General features: G+C 36.0%; 1 protein-coding gene across 2 annotated transcripts in view; it reads right to left on the bottom strand.

Moving 5' to 3' along the window:
- Window positions 1-374: 374 nt before the first annotated feature.
- NUP153 (nucleoporin 153) overlaps window positions 375-20,359 on the bottom strand; it is a 69,377-nt gene continuing 49,392 nt past the window's right edge. Inside the window, exons 15-22 of one of the 2 annotated variants that reach the window (XM_058555197.1) lie at window positions 19,467-19,592; window positions 16,514-17,131; window positions 13,410-13,604; window positions 10,664-11,548; window positions 7,971-8,327; window positions 6,772-7,044; window positions 2,193-2,367; window positions 375-1,846 (exon numbers count right to left, since the gene is read on the bottom strand). In XM_058555197.1, coding sequence (XP_058411180.1) covers window positions 1,762-1,846; window positions 2,193-2,367; window positions 6,772-7,044; window positions 7,971-8,327; window positions 10,664-11,548; window positions 13,410-13,604; window positions 16,514-17,131; window positions 19,467-19,592 — 2,714 coding nt within the window. In that variant the 3' untranslated portion in view covers window positions 375-1,761. The remainder of the gene's footprint in view (window positions 1,847-2,192; window positions 2,368-6,771; window positions 7,045-7,970; window positions 8,328-10,663; window positions 11,549-13,409; window positions 13,605-16,513; window positions 17,132-19,466; window positions 19,593-20,359) is intronic. The other variant, XM_058555198.1, reaches the window with a different exon arrangement.

Here is a 20,359-nt window from a genome sequence, read left to right as displayed (position 1 = left end):
TCTAGCATTCACCATCGTTTGCTCCCCGAACAGGTCCATGTCAAATATTTATCCTTAATAAAGTATTATAAATACAAAACTTCTACTCCAAAAGCAGCATTTGATGATGGCCTAAGATATTTTCAATAAGAAAAATATCTTTTCCTTGCAAACACACAAAAAAGCTCCTAAACATATTAAAGTTCCAAATATAGACTCCAAAAGACTCCAAAAAATTCAGCAAAATAAAAGCACAAAATAACTGTGTCTTCAAACTGAAGAATAAAACTATCAAATGCTGTCCCAAGAGCTCTTTTATGGACCACACTAAAGAAATCTAGTTAAAAAAATTTAGTAAAATAATCCAAAAGATATTACACAAAAGGAGCACTGAAGTTTTTGTGAGCTGCTCTGGGCATCTATCTCCAAGAACTCTATCAATAAACACTGTCTAGTCACCTATTAAGGAAGATACAAATACAAAGAGAAATGGTTGTATTTATTTTCAACTTTTAGAAAGTTACGTCCATTTATATGCAAAGTAGGTGAGATTCCTAGCACCAGACAAAAAGCAAGGTTACCTTCCATATGTTGTAAATTCAGACACTTTCCCCTTCACTTTGGAGTTCTCCAAATCACTTAAATGTATCCTTTGGAATTTCTCTTCTAACTGATCACTGCTAACCTTTATAAAAAGGTTCCCTTCCATTAACACTGGTACCTTTGTTATGAGTTAACACTAGAACAAAAAGTATTTCATAATTTTTTTATTGATGGCATTTATCCCATGGTTTAACATGTTAATTATACTGTAATAAACATGGCTTTAATATTAAACTTTTCCTTATTATCCAAAGTCACCACAGTCCATTTCAGTAAATATAAAAATATATGCTTAATACTTTGTACAATACTGGTTTTTGGTCCAAACAAAACTGGATCAGAAAAGCCAATAAATTTACTTTAAGAATCCCCAATTTTTTTTTAAAGATTTCCAAATGGATTTAGGCAACTTTGAATAATGGGATTTACATAATAAAATCTGAGACAAGACTAAACATAAACAACAAAAAAAATTTCTAACACAAAATGAAAATTTCAAGTTCACAGATTTATGGTATGCCAAAAAAGTACAGAAACAAAATTGTATTTACACAAGTTTCATAATAAAATAATGAAAAAGGCAAGACAAGTGATAGAAGAATGAAAATATAGAAATAGCATATAATTATTAAATGGAGAATGAACTAGATCTAACAAGTCCTTAGCATGGACCATTCTTTAATCAGGCTTCCCCTATCAGAAAATTTTAGTGCACAGTACATTCAACTCACTCACTTCACACATACACCAGCACAAACTCAGCATGGAAATCATTCATTTCAACATCCTCTAATCTATACAGAATTCCTCAGATATAATTACAATTTCAGTGCGTTCCATAAACGCATATCAACGCACATAGTGGTGCAGATGAAGAGGTTCTATACAAAGCCATTCACCGAGCGGGCTCTAATCCTGGGTTCAGCCAGCCTATGCCAAATCAGTGAATAATCTGCTGGATCATAAAATATTTTTGCTGAAGATTCAGTGACCAGTCTAGCTACTATTTTTTAAAAAGGGGCTGGGAGAGGTGAGGATGGGACTTCTGTAAAGAAAGAAAAAGGAGGAAAATTCCAAAATTAAGTCCTTAGGCAGATCTGACTTCAGATAACCCCAGTACACAGTACAATCCAGTATCTGAAAGAAGGGCACCTGTTGTGTATAACACCACTGTGACCTTTATTTCTTGCGTCTAACAGCAGTCTTTATCTTGCGACCAGGAACTGAAGTTCCAGAAGAAGAGAAGCTATGTTTCCCATTTGACCTGTGAAAAGTAAAAACTTCATAATGTGACATGATGCTCAGATAAAATTTCAGAATCATAACATTAAATTTGACCAGTGACAAGGGGGAGAAAAAAGACATTGTTAAAGTAAACACATTTTCTGTTACACCTAATATACACACACACACACACACGCACCATTACTGATATTCTTCTCAGGCTATGATCCTCCAAAATTATAAGATGGTAAATTGATATTGGAGAATACACTTGATTTTACCTGAACTGTACTGTACCTTGGGGATGTTAAAACACATACACACTCACGCATATGCATGTACCCTTCCCATGTCAAATTCTCCATTTCACCAAAAAGTTCTCTTACCCCATAGTAAATCCTGCTAAAGACTGGCTAAATGGAAAGCCCCCTGAGCCGGAGGGCTGGGCTGAGGCTGCAGGTGTGCTAGGATTTGCACCAAATGTGAATACTCCTGGTGGTGGATTGTTGTTGGTAAAGTTGAAATTGGTAGTGCTGCTGCTGCCAAACTGGAAAACTGAACCTACAATAGTTGAAACAGAAAAACTTCATTAAGGTAAAAATGATAGTTTTTTTAGTAATGTCTCTGACCTTTTCATACAAAAACATGTAAAGGGTTAAGCTCTCTTATGATCACTTAATTTAAAGAAAGTTAAAATTAAGCATTTTCTCCACTGACAAGCAGTATATACTTGACATCCTCCCACAAGCGACCCAACTCACCCATGACCAAGGAAAAAAAGGCAGAGTGGAATTCTGGTTAAAGACAGCAGAATCAACAAACACATTTAGCTCTATCTTCTTCAAAATTTATGTTAAAATAACAGTAATGGGATTCTTTTTACAAAGATAGGGAGAGGGGAGACAACAGCAACAATATTTAGAAGCTGGAAGGCTGACTGGAAATGAATACTAAACCAGCAGCAAGGTAAAGCACAGAAGCAATTCCATTTACGCTAAACATACCCAAAAGGTTTAGCTTCCTCTGGAACCTCTGGAAGGGAGAATGAAGTTGTAACTAAAACATAGGAAGGATGGCAGTATATCTGTTCAAGAAGCAGATACCCAGGTCAATCCCTCCTCAACACCAAACAGACTGGTAATTCTCCTCCTCTATCTACCCTAGCAGAAGAACAGAATTTTAGTATTTTAGTCTCTGGAGAGGTCTCTGGACTGAGAGACATCATGCATAAAGGCAAGGATATCATGTTGAAAATAGAAAAATTAAGAGTAGGTTGATATAACGAATATTTAGAACTGCAGCCTCCCTCCCTGACTCAGCTCCCAGAATACTGGTAGCCAGGAGTGTATACACACCCTCCAGACAGGAGACTGAAAGAATCTTCTCTGGGGAATCTGACAATCTAAAAAGAAAGACCTAAAGATACTAACATCCAGGTCTTTCCAAGTAAACCAGCCAGTCAGATAAACCTACAATGAAATTCAAGATCTACAAGCCCTATCCAGGTACAAGAATTATCAAGTGATATTTAGGTGTCCTACATAAAATTGAGAATTTCTCATAAGATTATGAGTAGAACAGGAAAAAATATTCACAAACTATATCTGATAAGCGGCTGATATCCAAAATATACAAGGAACTCCTACAAACTCAGTAGCAAATAAAAGCCAAATAACCCAATTAAAAAATGAGCAAAAGATTTGACTAGACATTTCTCCAAAGATGACATACAAGTGGCCAACAGGTATATGAAAAGATGCTCACCATCACTAATCATCAGGGAAATGCAAATCAAAACCACTATGAGGTATTAACTTACACATGTTAGAATGGCTATCCTCAAAAAGATAAGAGAGAAGTGTTGGCAAGGATGTGGAAAAAAGGGAACCCTTGTGCATTGGTGGCAGGAATGCAAATTGGTGCAGCCACTATGGAAAATAGTATGGAGGTTCCTCAAAAAGTCAAAAATAGAAATACTAGATGATCCAGCAATCCTATTCTAGGTATTTATCCAAAGGATTTGAAATCAGGATCTTCAAGAGAGATTTGGACTCTCATGTTCATTGCAGCATTATTCACAATAACCAAGATGTGAAAACAACCTAAATGTCCATTGACAGATGCATAGATAATGTGTATACATACAATGGAATATGATTCAGCCTTAAAAAAGAAGGAAATCTTGTAATATATGAAAACATGGATGAACCTGGAGGACATTATGCTAAGTGAAATAGCCAGTCACAGAAGGACAAGCACTGCCTGATTTCACTTACACGAGGTATCTAAAACAGCCAAATTCATGGAAGCAAAGAGAAGAATAGCGGCTGCTGGAGGTGGGGAAGAGGATGGGAGGAAATGGGGAGTTGCTATTCAGTGGGTATTAAGTTTCAGTTATGAAAGATGAGTAAGTTCTAGAATCTGCTGTACAACATCGCACCTATAGTTAACAATACTGTATTGTTCACTTAATTTGTTGAAACGGTAGATTCCATGCTAAGTATTCTTACTACAATTGAAAAAGAGTCCAAAAGCTGTGAGTAGATAGTCAAGAAGCACCAGACATTTGAGGAAAGTATTTCATATGAAACACTAAGACCAAAACAATAATAGAAAAAAGCAATTTGGAGAAAACTAAGCAAAAGCTTTAATAAACAAACTACCTCATTATTAACATCCTCAAGAGATCAATAGACAACACTTCTGAAACAACAGAAGGATATAAAAAGGAAATATCCACAGAACAAAAAAGAACACTTGGAAATTAAAAAGTGATACTAGTGGAAGTAATATCTCAATAGAAGGGGTAGTAAAAGATAAATTGAAGAAATCTTCCCAGAAAGTACAACAAAGAAAAAAAGTGGGAAAAAAAGAGAGAATGAAACTTAAAGAATAAGGCAAAAAATCTTCAAAGAAATAATTCAAGAAAATTCCCAAGAATGAAAGTTCACAAGAGGACACACTGCATTCCTTACAAAAGCAATAGATAAAAATGGATCCAGACCAAGGAACATCCTCCTGATAAGTCACAACACTGGAGGCAAAACAAAAGATTCTGAGATTCCAGAAAGAAGAAACAGATCAAAAAAAGATCAATCAAGACTTCAAGAGTAACTCAGGGAGCCAGTAAGTCCACAATGAAGAAATGCTCTCAAAACCATGAAAATGATTTCCAATCTAAATCTATATTCAATCAAAATCTTACCAAACATGGGGGCAGAATAAAGATCCTTCCAGAAATCTACGGTCTCAAAATTTTCTTCCCTGAGTCCTTAAGCAGTCACTGGAAGATGTACTCTATCAAAACAAGAGAATAAGAAGGAAGAAGACATGGCACCCAGGAAACAGAGATTCCTTTAAGAGGAAGCTAAAGGGACTCTCCAAGAGAACAGTTAAAAAAAAGAGATCTCCAAGACCACAGTTAAGCAGCAGGCCTCAAAAGCTTGGTGGGAGGAGCAGGCTAGAAGATTCTGTGAGAAATTTCTTTCAGATACTGAAAAACAGCCAAAATTCTGCATAGGAAATAAAATCACAGCGCATCATATGGCATCTGCATACTCAGAACACTGATCTAACTGTACAGTGTCACTACATTACGAGGATGGAGGGCAATGTTACTGGTGTCAAAGAAAGCTAAACTCTCCAATTCCATATTAGGAGAAAAAAGTTAATGAATCTCGATTAAAATGGTTAACGTGTCGCAAAATATGAGAAATCTGCTACATGTACTGACAAAGTACTAATATCTGGAATACATAAAGAACTCCTACAAATCAATAAGCAAAAGCAAAACAAGCGAATAGAAAAATGGCCCAAAAAACTTACAGAAAGAGTTCACAAAAATAGAAATCAAGTAGAATCCAAATATGAGAATCTTCATACAATGCTGCTAGAATGTGAACTGGCACAATCCATCAGAAAAAGTTTGTATTATCTTTTAAAGTATAAGATATGCACACTTTTTAATTCGGCAATCCTTCTCCCAGGGAGAATGTGCGGAGCTGCATTATTCCCTAATAACTAAAAACAACTCAAACATTCAGCAACACTATGTGGATAAATTGTGGTATATTCATACAGTGATTTACTCTGCAGCAATGAAAATGAACAAACTGTATGCAATAACATGGATGAATCTTACAAATAAGGCAGAGTGAAAGCAGTAAGAATCAAAAGACTGAATGCAGTGAGATTCCATTTATATAGTTAAAAATCAAGCAAACTATATTTTCTAGAGATGGATGTATCAGTAGTTAACTTTAAATAAAACCCAATAAAACTGATTACCATAAAAACTAAGACACCTTTAGAGCAAAGAAAGAAGAGAGGAATGTGACCAAAAAGGGATACAGACGGGGCTCCTGATTACACAAGCATTTGGTTCAACATTGCACCGTTCATTTATGTTTCATGCTTTTCTATACGAGGTTATATTTCACAATTAGAAAAATATACACAGTGCAATTTTGAGGAAATACATCATTATATTACAATGTGATCAGCCATATTAAAAAAGCCACAGGAACGTTTGTTTAAATATGCAAGTCAAGTGAAAAGGCTAGTATCATCAAATAGAAAGTGTTTGGGACATCTCAGCTGGACTGTCCAGGAAAGTCCTGGAGCTGGGGTATAATCCAATCATGAAGAGGATTAGAAAATACAGTTGAAATCTAGGCTAGAGTAAATTCAGCTGGGGAAAAATGGGACTGAATGAATCCAGTACCTAAATCAGAGTAAGAAATAACTACATTTTAATCAAACACTTTAGTACCTTAAAAATGCTTATTTGTGTGTAAGTTGGGAATGTTGTTTATAGTTAAGTCTAAACATACACCTCTCTATTCTGTTAAGTACAAGACAATAAAAAAAAAAAGACACATGGTTTTAAAGTTCAAAGAAAAAATTATATTTAAGACATACAGAACCTAAGTGCAGATATAAACTACATCACTACTACACACTTACTGGAATTAGGAGCTGTTCCAGAGCCAAATACAGACTGACAAGGCTGCTGTCCAAACACAGGAGGCTGGCTACTGCTTGACACTGTCCCAAAAGTAGGTGGCGCAGGCTGAGAACCAGCAGAAAATAATGCTGCTGAAGATGATACAGACCCAAAGCCTGGGGGATTAGGCTGGCTGGCACCTTGACTTTGTCCAAATGTTGGGGTCTGGTTAGCACCAAATGCTGGACTGGCAGTTGGTGCTGAAGGTCCAGTGCCAAATACAAAGGAGGATCCTAGAGGCCCATAGAAATACTTTTATCACCATGATAGCTATAATGAGATATTCCTCAAGAAATCTCTATAAGCTCAAAAGCAAATTTCAGGCTTCTTTTCAGACTCTTACCTTGCTGAATAAATCCCATCAAGACAAGTTGTGAGTAATGATTAAGATTATAATTCTCTCTACCATTATTCAGTAAAACTATATAGAATCATACATTTTTTTTTTTGGTGAGGAAGATTAGCCCTGAGCTAACATCTGTTGCCAATCCTCCTCTTTTTTGCTGAGGAAGATTGGCGCTGGGCTAACATCCGTGCCCATATTCCTCTACTTTATATGGGACGACGCCACAGCATGGCTTGACAAGCGGTGCACTATATGTGCCCAGGATCCGAACCTGTGAACCCCGGGCTGCCAAAGTGGAGCGTGCACACTTAACCGCTACGCCACCGGGCCGGCCTCTAGAATCCATATTAAAAAAACTATTAACAAGACTCCCTACCTTCAAAGCCCCAAATTTTTTGGTAAAGGGATATATCTAAGAAGTCAACTGATCTCCCATCAGAAATTTAATACACTGCAGAAACCAGCGAATATCATAATCATGTATATACTGCATAATGAGTAACTAATGTCTAATAAAATAATTCCCAGTGTTTGGTTACTTACAATTTAGCATTTCAAAAAGAACCTTGGAAAAACTAAAGATTATACTCATGTTGAGATTAGAAAAATTGTCTCCAAGAGGTAATTATATTAAACTTGAACATAAAATGTACATTATTCCACATAGTGAATAATTACGGCATCCTGGGTATAGATGACCTAAAGGCACCCATGCTGTTTTGTGATAACCTGCTATATTATTTGCTAAGAGTTGATATACTTATCATTAAAGCCAATCCAACTACAACATGTTTTTTTCTTTTTTAAATGTACCTGCAGAGCTAGATGTGGTTGTAGCTCCAAAGCTGAACCCAGAGGTTGCAGTACTATTTCTGCTGGCTCCGGGACCAAAGACAAACGGAGTGACAGCTGTAACCGTGCTGGATGTGGTTGCTGGTTTGCTCTCTTGAGAAAACAGCAAAGATTGAGATGTACTGGATTCAGCAGAGTTACCAAAGGCAGAGCTGCTCACAGGACTGCTGGCCTGTCCAAACAAAAAGGCAGCCACAGGGGCACTGGAGAAAGAGGTCGAACTACCAAATATGCCACCACTAGCTGAAGTGGCTGGGGTACTTGAATTAGAGGAGGAGTTGTTTAAGAAACTAAAAACTGGCTTTGCTGCACCTTGATCTGTAAAACAGAAATTAAGAGACAAAAATCTTTAAGAACAAGTAATTCCAGAAAGCATTTTTTCCTATGCTAAAATCTAAGATTTTATTAGAAAACAGAATTAAGTTTTCTATATAGATTCATTCATCAAATGGACATTCGTTATATTAAATTTTGATATAGTCAAATGCATCCATCTTTTATGGCTTATGGATTTTTTGTCTTACACAGGAAAACCTTCAGCATTCAGATTAATAAAAGTGAAAATATCCCTTAAATCCAAATCTAACTGGATGTTATGCTTGGATAGCAAATTCAGATGGGGGAGAGAACTGTACTTTTATAAATTTAATTTTGCAATTTATGTTAGCAGGATTATAACTTCAATTTATCCAAATGATAGCCAACTTTCTCTGCAGCATTTATTGACTAGTGCACCCTTCAGTCACCAATTTTTAACTCCACCTTTATCACATTAAATTTCCAAATATATGTGCATTTGTGTCCTCTACAGTTATTGTTACTAGACAGTTTTAATTACTGTAGCTTTATAGTGTGGTTTGATATTAGGTAGGGCAAACCTGACTGTGTACCTCCCCTTCCCCCCGAACTTTTTTGTGCATTTTTCCTTCCATATGAATTTTAGAATTAGTTCAGCCTATCAAGCTCCACAAAAATTCCTCTAAGAACTGAAATCATATTGGAGATGAGGGGAATATTCTCACTCAGGAACAAGTATTAAATATGCCTTTTATGTTTTTTTTTTAAGGTATACATCATTGTATTTTGATTTCTGTGTAGACTTTTATGTTCTTTTAATTACTTAGCATGTAACAGGTTCTGTTGCTATTAGAAAATACAAATTAGAAATGTTAGGAAATACAAATGAGATATGTTGCCCAACTATTTACTGCTGATTTGGAGAAAAGGTACTGATTTTTATATGGTGATCCTGAATCCAGCCACCTTACTGAAGACTTTTTTTTTCTTTTTTCTTTTTTTCACCAGTTCCCATATTGTCTACTAAACAGGGCTGGTCACATTATAATATGGACATGAGTATGATTTACAGAAAATGGAGCATATTGGCTCATTTTCAAGTTGGTTAACAGGAGATTAAGAGTGTTGATTTCAATGGAAACAGTATAGTGATACCATGATTAAATCTGATTAGACCCTGCCTCATTTTTAGCCCTTTCCAAATAGTATATAGTTTTTATTTTCTTTGAATTGTGTTTTTAAATTTTCAAGTAAAAACTTAGACAAAAACTGCTCACACCTACGTACTGAATTCCATACTATTTTTTTAGGTTAATTTTTCATTTTTTTGTGTTTCCAATTTATTATTCGAAAGTGTTCATGGGTGTTCAACTTTGATTCTTTGCTTGTCCGAAAACATCTATATTTTGCCCTTATGTTTGATTAAATTTGGCTGGTCATAGAATTCTAGGTTCAAGACCGTTTTCACTTTGAGGACACTGCTCTAGTGTTTTTAGTATTTGATGTTACAAATTAGAAGTCTGATGCTAACCTGACACCTGTTTATTTGTGGCAAACAGCTTTTCTCTCTCTGAAAGCATTCAGGATTTTGGCTTTGGTGTCCTAAAATTTCATTGGTCTTTGTCAGTGAGTGGGCCATTTCCACTTTAAAGACCAGTGTCTTTCTTTACATCTAGAAAATTTTCTTCTGTCACTTCTTTGATATTTCCTCCATACTGTTCTCGTCTTCTAAGCACTTCTAGCTTGGGTCAATCTCTCCATGCTTTTGCACTGTGTTCTGGGAAACTGTAGTTCACTAAACTGATTATTAGCTATGTTTTTTATGTTTTTTCTGCTACTCAGTACACAGAATGATTTTATTTCATCAACCATGTTTTTAACTTTTAAAAATGCTATTTCATTTTTTCTTCAGGATTTGTTTTCATAATCACCTCTATCCTCAGGAATTAATTATATTTGTTGTCCATGTTCCTTAATGACTAATCTCAATTTGTAAATGAAGGCCTATTCATAAAGATGTTATTAGTTAAAAAATATTTTATGAGCTTAACAACGAATGCCTATCTTGAATAGCATATGCCAATCCTGATTATAAAAGCCCAAACAGAAGAAAGATATAGGCAAATGTGTAATATTGTGGGCTTTCCATTAGAGCTGTATTTCTCAAAATTAGATCTGTAGTAACTTCATCAGAATCACGGGGGGTTTGAAGCATGTAAAATTGAAAAGCCTAGGCTCCTTCTCAAAGAGTTCTCTTACTGGTACTCTCTCAACTATGGTCAGTGTAAACCATTCCTGGACTTGCTGCATTTGTCAAGATATCAAAGACACCTTGTAAAAAAACATTTAATACTTACCAGCTGTAGTACTGGTTTGAGCTCCAAAAGCAAAAGTGGCCTTTGTTGGCTGTTCAGATTCCTTCTCAGATGGTTTTGCCATACTGAAACTAAAGGTCGACTTTGAAGAACTCTCATCTTTGGTTTGTTCCGAATTCCCAAAGGAAAACACTGGTTGACACTTTGGCTCTTCGTTGTCAGCTTTCTTCCCAAACACTAGAGAAGTAGAAGTGACAGGCTCTTGCTGTTTCTCTTCTGTCCTTCCCAAGACAAACAATGAGGCAGATGGCAGAGGGGCAGGTTCCATATTGCCAAAAGTAAACCCTCCTTTGGCGGCAGGCATTTCTTCTTTTTTTGCTTCTGACGTCTTACATGTGAAAGGAGCCACTGAGACACTCTTGGTTTCTGTAGTTCCAAAACTGAAGCTGCTCTTGTTCTCAGAGGTCACCACGGTGCTAGACGCAGCAGGGGTAGGGTTAATAACACCTGTACCAAAGCTAAAGCCTGCGGATGAAGATTTAGGCAGTTCCTCTTTCTTTTCCTGCTGCCCAAGATTAGACACCCCGAACTGAAATACAGCTAAAGAAGGTGGATTGCTTAAACGAGAAGAAAGTCCAAACTTAAAATTATTATCCTTCTTACTGTCTTTTTTAACTTCTTCAGGTTTAGAATCAGATGACACTCCAAATTTAAAATCTCCTATAGGTTTAGAAAATTTAAAGCCTTCACTCATGGGGTTTATAGACCCAGAATCCGATGACACACCTATTTTGAAGCCTCCTTGATCTCCAAATTTAAAATTTCCAGTGTTTGTTAAAGTCTGAGAAGGCCCAGAAGAAGATGATGGGATACCAAATTTGAAGGATGAGGCTGCTGGGTTTGAAGATGAGGAGGATGTGCCAAAGCCTTCAAAAAATAGAAAAGACACCACAAAGATGCAGAATTAATATTATCCACTCAAAACAAAATGTAAACCTTGAAAACCAAAGGGAGTAGGAATAACTTTGAAAAGGCCTACTTTCAAGGGTATTAGCAATGGCAGTAAACATGAACCAAGTTGCCCAATATTCATCATGAGAATTATATCTCAATCCTCACAACTATACTGACTTGCCACTTTTCATCTATCAGACTGGCAGAGATCCAACAAGTTTGATAAAACAGTATTGGTGATGAGACGAGGAGTAACAGATACTTTACTAACACACTGCAGGTGGATATGTAAATTAGCACAAAATTTATGGGAGGCAATTCGTCAACATTAACCAAAAATTACAAACACATATACCCTTTGATCTAGCAATTCTATAGCTGAGTCTTTATTTTAAAAATAAATTCACAGACATGCAAAATGCCATATGCAATCCAGGCAGCTGTGAATGAAGAACAAAGATATGTCCAACCTACCCCATGGTAAAATCAAAGGGACAGAAAGGCAGTATGGTATACAACCTTTTCTAACAAGGTAGAGGGAAATAACAACATACAGAATAAGAGTATATTTGCTTATGAAGTGCATAAAGAAACTCTTGAAAGAGTTATAAGAAACTAACCATAGCAATTACCTGTGGCAGAAGAGGAAAGATGGAAAATGAGCCAATGGGGACATTGAAATACTTATCACTGTGAATCCTGTCATAATTTGACTTCTAAATCTTGTGAATAAATGTGTTATTTACTCAAGCATTGAACAAAATTTTTAAGCCATTTTCAAAGAACCAGAAGAATTACATGAGTGGAAGCAATATTTAAAAAGATAAACAATACTACATTGACAAGATCAAAGTCTTGGTTTCATAATGCTTTTCTGCAGCTGAATAAACTAGAACCGAAGCACTTGACTGATTGGCTCAACAAAGGAAACACTGAAGGGTGCCAAGATATTTATCCATTACTCTGCTTACCCATGTGGAAATAAAGACAAATGACGGCCAAGCTTTACAAGCCCTCATCTTCAGATTTCCCCCTTTAATGATTACCCCACTTTCTTTCCCTAAGAAACTTAATTGAAACATTCCATCAGAATCTCAGAGGCAAATGGTTATCCACATGGATATAGTTTCTATTTTCTTTGAATTGTGTTTTTGAATTTTCAAGTAAAAACTTAATAGACAAAAACTGCTCACACCTATGTATTGAATTCCATACTATTTTTTTTAGGTTAATTTAGCATTTTTTTGTGTTTCCAATTATTCAAAAGACCTTTTAGGCCTATTCTCTTTGATTTTTCCAAAATCAAAATTTTGACTGAAATGTGTCCCATATAAAATATGAAGTAATTTATACAGGAATATGAAGACTTGAAAAATCTGGCCTCCAGGTAGTTGAGCATAAGTTACTTTGAGAGGTTCTTCTTTCCATTTACATAAAAAAATATTAAGAGAGTTATTTTTCTGAGACATACTCTGGGAAACCAAAGCTCAAGTCTAGATTACTTACAATAAGGTTCTAGGGGTACAAATTCCCAGTCAAATAAGAGTCAGGAAATTCATCTAGATGCCAAAGGGTTGTTAACCTCACCAACTAAACTCTCTCAGACTCAGTAACACGATAGTTCTTTTACTCCACTGCAAAAAGATACCCCACTGCTGACCAGCAAATAGTCCAACTTTAAGTAATTCAGAGATAGACATGAGCCAGAAGTCCAGGACAATACCTCATTTTACATGAATTTTCAATAGAGAAGGAATAATTTTAAAACTAAAGCTGTTTGCAAATATCTCACTTTAAAATGGCAATACAAGGAGGCACTTTACCAACGCCTTACCTTTAAACTCAGATTTTGTGCCTGGCTTTGCACTTTCACATGCCACACATTTGGTAGAATCTGCTTTATTCTGCACTAGGCATACTTCACAATCCCAGCTTCCCTCAGGTTTCTTGAACTTGTCCAATCCTAAGCAGCCTCCAGAAGACAGAGAGACAGGGACAGTGCTGCTACTTGAAGCAGGTACTGAACTGCCTAAAAAATAAGGAGCAAACACATGAAAATTCAGATTTGCATTATGACAGTATCTTACTGATACCACTAAGTCTAAATGTTCAATTTTTATTAGTGTTTCCTATTAAGACAGGGAAAATGCCAGAAATATAGACATCACATTGTTAAAAACAGTATAGACATCTCAGATTTCTTTTAATCTTATAAATGAGCAGCTCGCACTCACCTTGCTCAGTGACGAGCTCCCTCTTAACCTCAAGTTCGAATAGCCATAGTTAAAAAAAAATCATGCTCATAAATCAAGGCCTAAAAGACTAAATTTTCCTTAAGAATCTTTGTCAAATTTCTTCAAACAGCACAGCATGATAAAACACAAGATATAAATTGTAGGCAATATTCTAACACAAAAAAAATACATAGCCACAGAGCATATTAATTTCAAGATTTCAAAGCACAGGTCTCTGTCTTTGAAATGATCATTTTTGCATAGAAGTGTTCTAGCACCCACTTTGTAATTCAACACACCACCACCTACTATGTTCGTCACATTTCTGTTATTAAGCTAGCCATTTAATAGACATTTATTAAGCACCATAATGTACATAGTTTCTGTGGACATAAAGATGAAGAAATGTTGCTTAACTTCTAAAGGTGTTCATGGGCTAAAAAGGGGAAAGTAAAACATAAACGCACAGTAACACCATCACCAAGATGGAAAGTGAAAAATGATCTAAACAAAAGTGCGAAGAAGGAAGAAATGGCTAAGGGGCAGGAGATGGATTCACAGAGGTGACATGTAAATCTTTAAGCAGAACTATCGAGCTTGTGGGGAGACGGGGCGGCACAAGGATGGCTCCGCAAGGCACAAGGCTGAAGAAATACAGGGTTGAGGGTGGAGCCCTTCATTCTGGTATCCCTGGTTCTCTAAATGTTCTCCAATTGTAGTCACTTCTCCCAGTTACCTGATCTCTGTGTTTTATTGGTATATTCTCTTCCATCTTGCCAAATAAAACTGCTCCCTGAGGGTCCATCTTTGGTCCATTGCCCTTCTCACAAGCTCTCATCTACTCTGATGGTTTTAATCACCAATAAAACAGTTTCCTGATCTGCACCTACAATCCACACCTCTGAGCTTCATTCCTGTGGTCTTTCTCTTAGCTGGCAGTTCCATTATCCACCTGGTGAGCTTGGGTAGATGGCTCCTCCTCCCTTACATATTTCTCCAATCTATTTCATTCTCTTTTTTCTCACCCTTCTACTGCTATTCTAGTTCAAGCCCCTCTTATCTCTTGCTTGAATAATAGCCTTCTTATTAAGACCTCTGGTCTTGTTCCACTGAAATTCATCCTTCTAAGAAGCAACCAGTGCCATGTGGTTTTTGTTTTTCCTGTCTGGTTACTCCTTTAAAAGATTAAGTGTTCCAAAGTTTTGTCCCTGCCACTCCTTTAAGTTAGTAGAGTTCAGTTTAAGGCTGTCTTCTCTATTCACTCCACTCACTCACCTTACATAACCTCGACTCCCATGACTTATTCTAAAAATATGGGCTAACAACTCCCAAATCTGTTATCTCCAGCCCAGAGGGTCCATTATCAGTATATCCAAAGGCCTCACATATATCTGAATGCCAACTTCAGCAGCTGGAAATCAATATCTTTTACTGTACGCTATCCTACATCCCCCCCATCCTTATTTGATTTCATTAGTAGACATCGCCACTTTGCCTGTATCGATACAACTTCCTAATCTGTCCTCTGGTCTCTAAATTTCGTCACTTTCAAATCTATCCTCCAAAAAGCCACTGAATGATTTATCAAAAATGCAAGTTTGACTGTATCACTCCTCTGCTTAAAATGATGGTCATCATTTACAGGATGAAGTCAAAGTTCTGTGATACATATATGAGCTGCTTTTGTTTGTGTGTAACAATTTATTTCCTGACTCAAAGTTTTATTCTCCCCTCAACTCAGAATGCTGGTTTCCTGCAAGCATCAAGGGCTTCCACCTTCTTTAGAGGAGGGATGAAATACGGGAAGAGGAAGATATTTTAGAATGAAGATTCCGAAATCATATTCTTGTGGAAATGTCCAGCAGGAATTAGAAATAAGGCTCACTCCTTGTGCTCAGACAAGGAGTCTAAGCTAATAACTCAAGAGCTTTCCATTGCAGACATAAAGCCACACATCCATGAATAATGCAATAAAAATAGGAAGTATAATTCCCAGGATACTCATATATGTTTTATTTAGTATCCATGTTACCATATATCTGTAGCAAATAATTATATGAATCTTTAGTAACTCTTTCAAATTTGAACAGAGAAACAGGAAAAACTCAAACCTAACTCCATTTTTCTGGTTGCCTAAGTTAGAATTTTTTCATTAACGATTCAGCAGTTTACTATCATTGCAATATCTCTGGCAGATAACATACAGGTACAAGTATCACCATTAATATTCAGCAATGGCCTTTTCATCAAGCAATGTTTTCTACCCCTTGATGAAACCTTCCCTGGGAATGACCACTAGCCATCCTCACTTCTACTCAGAAAAATAGAGACAAAGTAATATTTTATTTTGTATAAAGGTTTGAGAAAGACTGCCCCATTCTAAGACCTTTCAGCATCTGTATTAGTCAACTTTGAAAATGATCATCGAAGAGCAAGAAGTTTCTGATAAAACTACATACAAAGAAGAGGTCAAAATACATATTGGACTGATTAACACATATCCTATCCTAAGAGAACATGCAGATCTAGCCCCAAGCAAGTCATTTTAACCTCAAGATAGTTTAGAAAAATTAAGATGTATGAGGAAACGATCATCCTGAAACATTTAAAATACTGAAGTTGTTCTTCGTGGTGTTACAGAGAATAAATTAAAATATTCTACTAAAGTAATGAACAAAATTATTCCAAACAGCCATAAACGTACCTGGTTTCTCAGACATACAGGACACACATTTATTGTCTTCTGCATTATTAGAAACACAGCATACTGGACACTCCCAAGATCCCACAGGCCTTTTGAATTTATCTGCAAATCCTAAGGTACCAGTGGTCACAGTGCAGCTGGAGGATGAAGCAGCCATAGTCACAGCACTTTCTGAAGCCACTGGCAAGGTAAGGACTCGCCTAACACCAGTTCCAGGCTTCGGTGTTTCACAAGCTACACATTTTATCGCTTCAGGTTTATTTTGCACTAAACAGGTATCACAATCCCAAGTTCCTACTGCTGGTTTAAATTTGTCTCCAAAGCCTGTCCCTGATGCAGAAAGAGGCGGTTTGCCACTTTTACTTGGTGTCCCAATTCCAGTCTGTTTAGCAGTGTCTCTTGGTGGCAATTTTGTTGCTTGACAGGCTACACACTTGTTGTCTGTAACTTTGTTCTGGAGTAGACAAGTATCACACTGCCACGATGACTCAGCTTTTAAATCTTCCCCAAACCCAGTTCCACTAGAAGAAAAGCTACTTATTGCTGGTCTTGTATAAACCACCGGGCTTGTGGTGGTAGGCTGAGCAGCAAGAGAATCTGCCTTCAGTGAGGTGAAATCTATAATGGGGGGAAGAGAGTGCAAAAAAAAATTAGGAAAGCTTTCTAATCAAAACATTGACTGAAATATGATTACTGGGAGAAAACATTTATCTTATTGCAAAATTAATACAATCCAAGATGGACTACTTAAGAGTTGTTTTTCACCTAAGCAATATTTCTAGTATTAATCACATAACTAATAAGCAGCAGATCTAGTTAAAACTCTACAAAAGATGTTTTGTTTATAGTATATCATCTTCCTCTAGGAATCTCTATTTACTATAATTCAAACAATACCTAATTGGAGGCTTTAATTTGTACCAATTTACTAATATACACTACTGTCATCTACGTTTTGCTATACTCTGCCTTCCTGCAACACTGAACTATGGTACATTCATAGCCTGCCTTCCTCATCTGTCTCTCCTTTCAGGTGTTCCCTTGGCTATGCCAAATGACTTCAACTATCTGTAATCTTTGAATTTTGTCCAGTCATAATCCACAATTGTGGTCTTCTTTACTTTCAGTAAAAATCAGCTGAGCTCTACAGGTATGCTTAGTTGACAGATGTCCCTCCAAAGTACAACAGAGTGGTAAGGATTACGTTTAATTATACTAAACTCGTATAAAGCTTTTAAATGGTAATGGTTCAACGACAAATATGATGACAAATTCCAACAGAGACATACCAAACCATCTGGTAAGGCCTAGAAATATAAATACTATTAAGACCCAGTCTATCCTAATGGAGCACAAGCTCATGCTACTCAAATACATGTCCACGCAAAGTTACCAAACACTAATTCAAACAAACTGCCTCAAATATAGCTCTAATATAATCTCAAGGCCTTTCACATTATAAGTATACCTTTTCTGTAACCACTGAAGGTATATTTAGAGAATTAAGGTATTCACATACAACCATGGAATAAGAAGAAAAAAAAAAAATCTTTTTGCTACCAAATTATTGTCATGGAATTGATTCACTCAAACTACACTTTATTTATGGAAATAACTTTCCGATCCTTTACTTTGGACCAATTAACTTGTATTTTACACATACCAACAAACTCAGTGATCTGTTTCTCCAGCCTTTAGCACCAAAGCAAAAGAAAATTGAAGGGGAAGAATATACAGAAGATTGTTAGAGGTTTTCTAGTGGCACCAAGAAATAATCCAGTTTAGAGCTATTTTTAGCATAAGGGCAAAACCATCCCATACACTTCAGTTACTCCCAGTTTCAACAATGTACTATTTTGTTAATGATTAATTTGAGTCACTAAGGATGGCAAAATTTTAACAGTACCTATCTCAAGGTGTAATAATAGATTTCTTTTCTTCCTACTTTTTTGGCTTTTCCTAATTTCCCTCAAAAGAACATGACTCCTCCAAATTTTTGCTATTTAAAATAAGTTAAAAAGGGGGAAGGAGTGGGTATTATAAATGCAAAGTTTAACTTTGATGAAGATAAACCATATGCATCTGATGCTTACCTACTACTTGGTTAATTCTAGTACAGGCATTCTGGAGTTCTCCCATAACTGCATAAAATCGCCTCAACTATTGAGATTCCTGTAGGCAGGTACTCATCTACAAAATGAGAGCTAGACCAAAAACACCTAATTGTTCTAAATCTTGTTGTAGCATCCAACCTTATTTTGAAACTCCTATTCAATTACATATGAACATATCTGTTGGGTAAATCTAAATTCTTTCTGAGCTACTAGATTATCTTATAAATACTTTTATATTCTTACAGTATACATCACAATTGAAATTGTGACTAACCTCTTTGATTTTCAAACTGAAAACTTATACCTATTTGAGGACTTCTATTCATCACCCTCAAATTATTAACCATTAAAAGCATTCAAATCTTGTTTCACTTCCAGTGAGTAATGTCCCGTATGTATATACATTACAATCAGCAAATGTTTTTTTTCCACTCGGCCTTGGTATATATATACCACAACCGGGGAATAATCTGAGAAGAACAAGGCAGTTCAATGCTGTCATCAGAGAAAGACATGTCTAGGTATATCATCAGGTTTATTTACTTTTATTCCATATTGGCCTATCTCTATTAACAGGCAATTCATTTTCTTCTTCTATACTTGCCTCTTAGAGATTTCATTTTAGCTTGGAGTCCTTGAATTCAAAAGAAACAAGTAGAGTTTTTAAGATATTTCCCCTAAAAAAATTACATCCAACTGCACCTACATTCAAAAGTCAATCTCCTATCAAACTAGTCACAATTTTTAAAAGCATAAAGTATAACACAAATGACATTAAAATGAGATCAAGAGTTTGTAATTAAGATTTTAGACTATCTCAAAGGCAGCTGTTCTCTTACCAGGGTTTTTCAGAACATCTAGGACACTTCCTTCTTTCAGGGTTTTCGCAGGTCTAAAAGGGCCCTCACAATCTTCGTCTGGCTTCTTCTTACAGATTGTACTGTTCACTGCAGTGATATCTTGAGCTGTAATTTTTTTAATTGTAACAGATATTATGCCAAGAAAAGCACTGGACTTGAGTTAAATGTATTAAAAAGATCTTTCAAAGCCAATTTGGATCAACTTCTAAAACATCACGAAAAAAGTCACTGTAATTCAAAGAAAATGAATAAATGACTTAAAGTACAGGATTAACTTGCCATTACAAGGAAGTAAAAATACTATTTTCCATACTATACATCTTTCTCCTCCAAAAGGGCAAAAAATATAAACTATAATTGTTACCCAATGAATTCACTGATAATCAAGAAAATCAAACTAAAACACTGGAGAGGATATGGCAACTGGGGCAAGCTCATGTAACTGCATGCAATTTGTATCTGATTACACAGCAATTTACAATACTGATGAAAAAACCTTAAAAATAAATATTCAACTGAGCCAGATATTTCATTTCTAGAAATTCATTCTGTGATTGAAAATATCCTTCAGTTATAATATTGAAAACCTGGATAACGGGTTGGTTAAATAAATTATAGAATGCTGATGTGATGGAATGCTATGCAGGCACAAAAATCATTTTTAGAAGCATAGTTATGAGAAAGAGCAGGTTAGAAAGTCCAGAAGATTTTTTCATATTGACATCTAAAGAATAATGGTGGCTGCTAGTGATGAGTGATTTTTATTTATTGCTTTTACTTTTTATATTTCCAAACTTTCTAAAATGAACGTATCCTTGTACTTAAAATAAGGGATCTATATTTTGAGTATGATATGTGGCCAGCCCCATGGC

Source organism: Diceros bicornis, chromosome 14, assembly GCF_020826845.1.
Source record: "Diceros bicornis minor isolate mBicDic1 chromosome 14, mDicBic1.mat.cur, whole genome shotgun sequence".
Taxonomy (NCBI): Eukaryota; Metazoa; Chordata; class Mammalia; order Perissodactyla; family Rhinocerotidae; genus Diceros; species Diceros bicornis.
The sequence above is the reverse complement of the archived record's forward strand: the minus strand, read 5'-3'. Positions and strand labels throughout refer to the sequence as shown.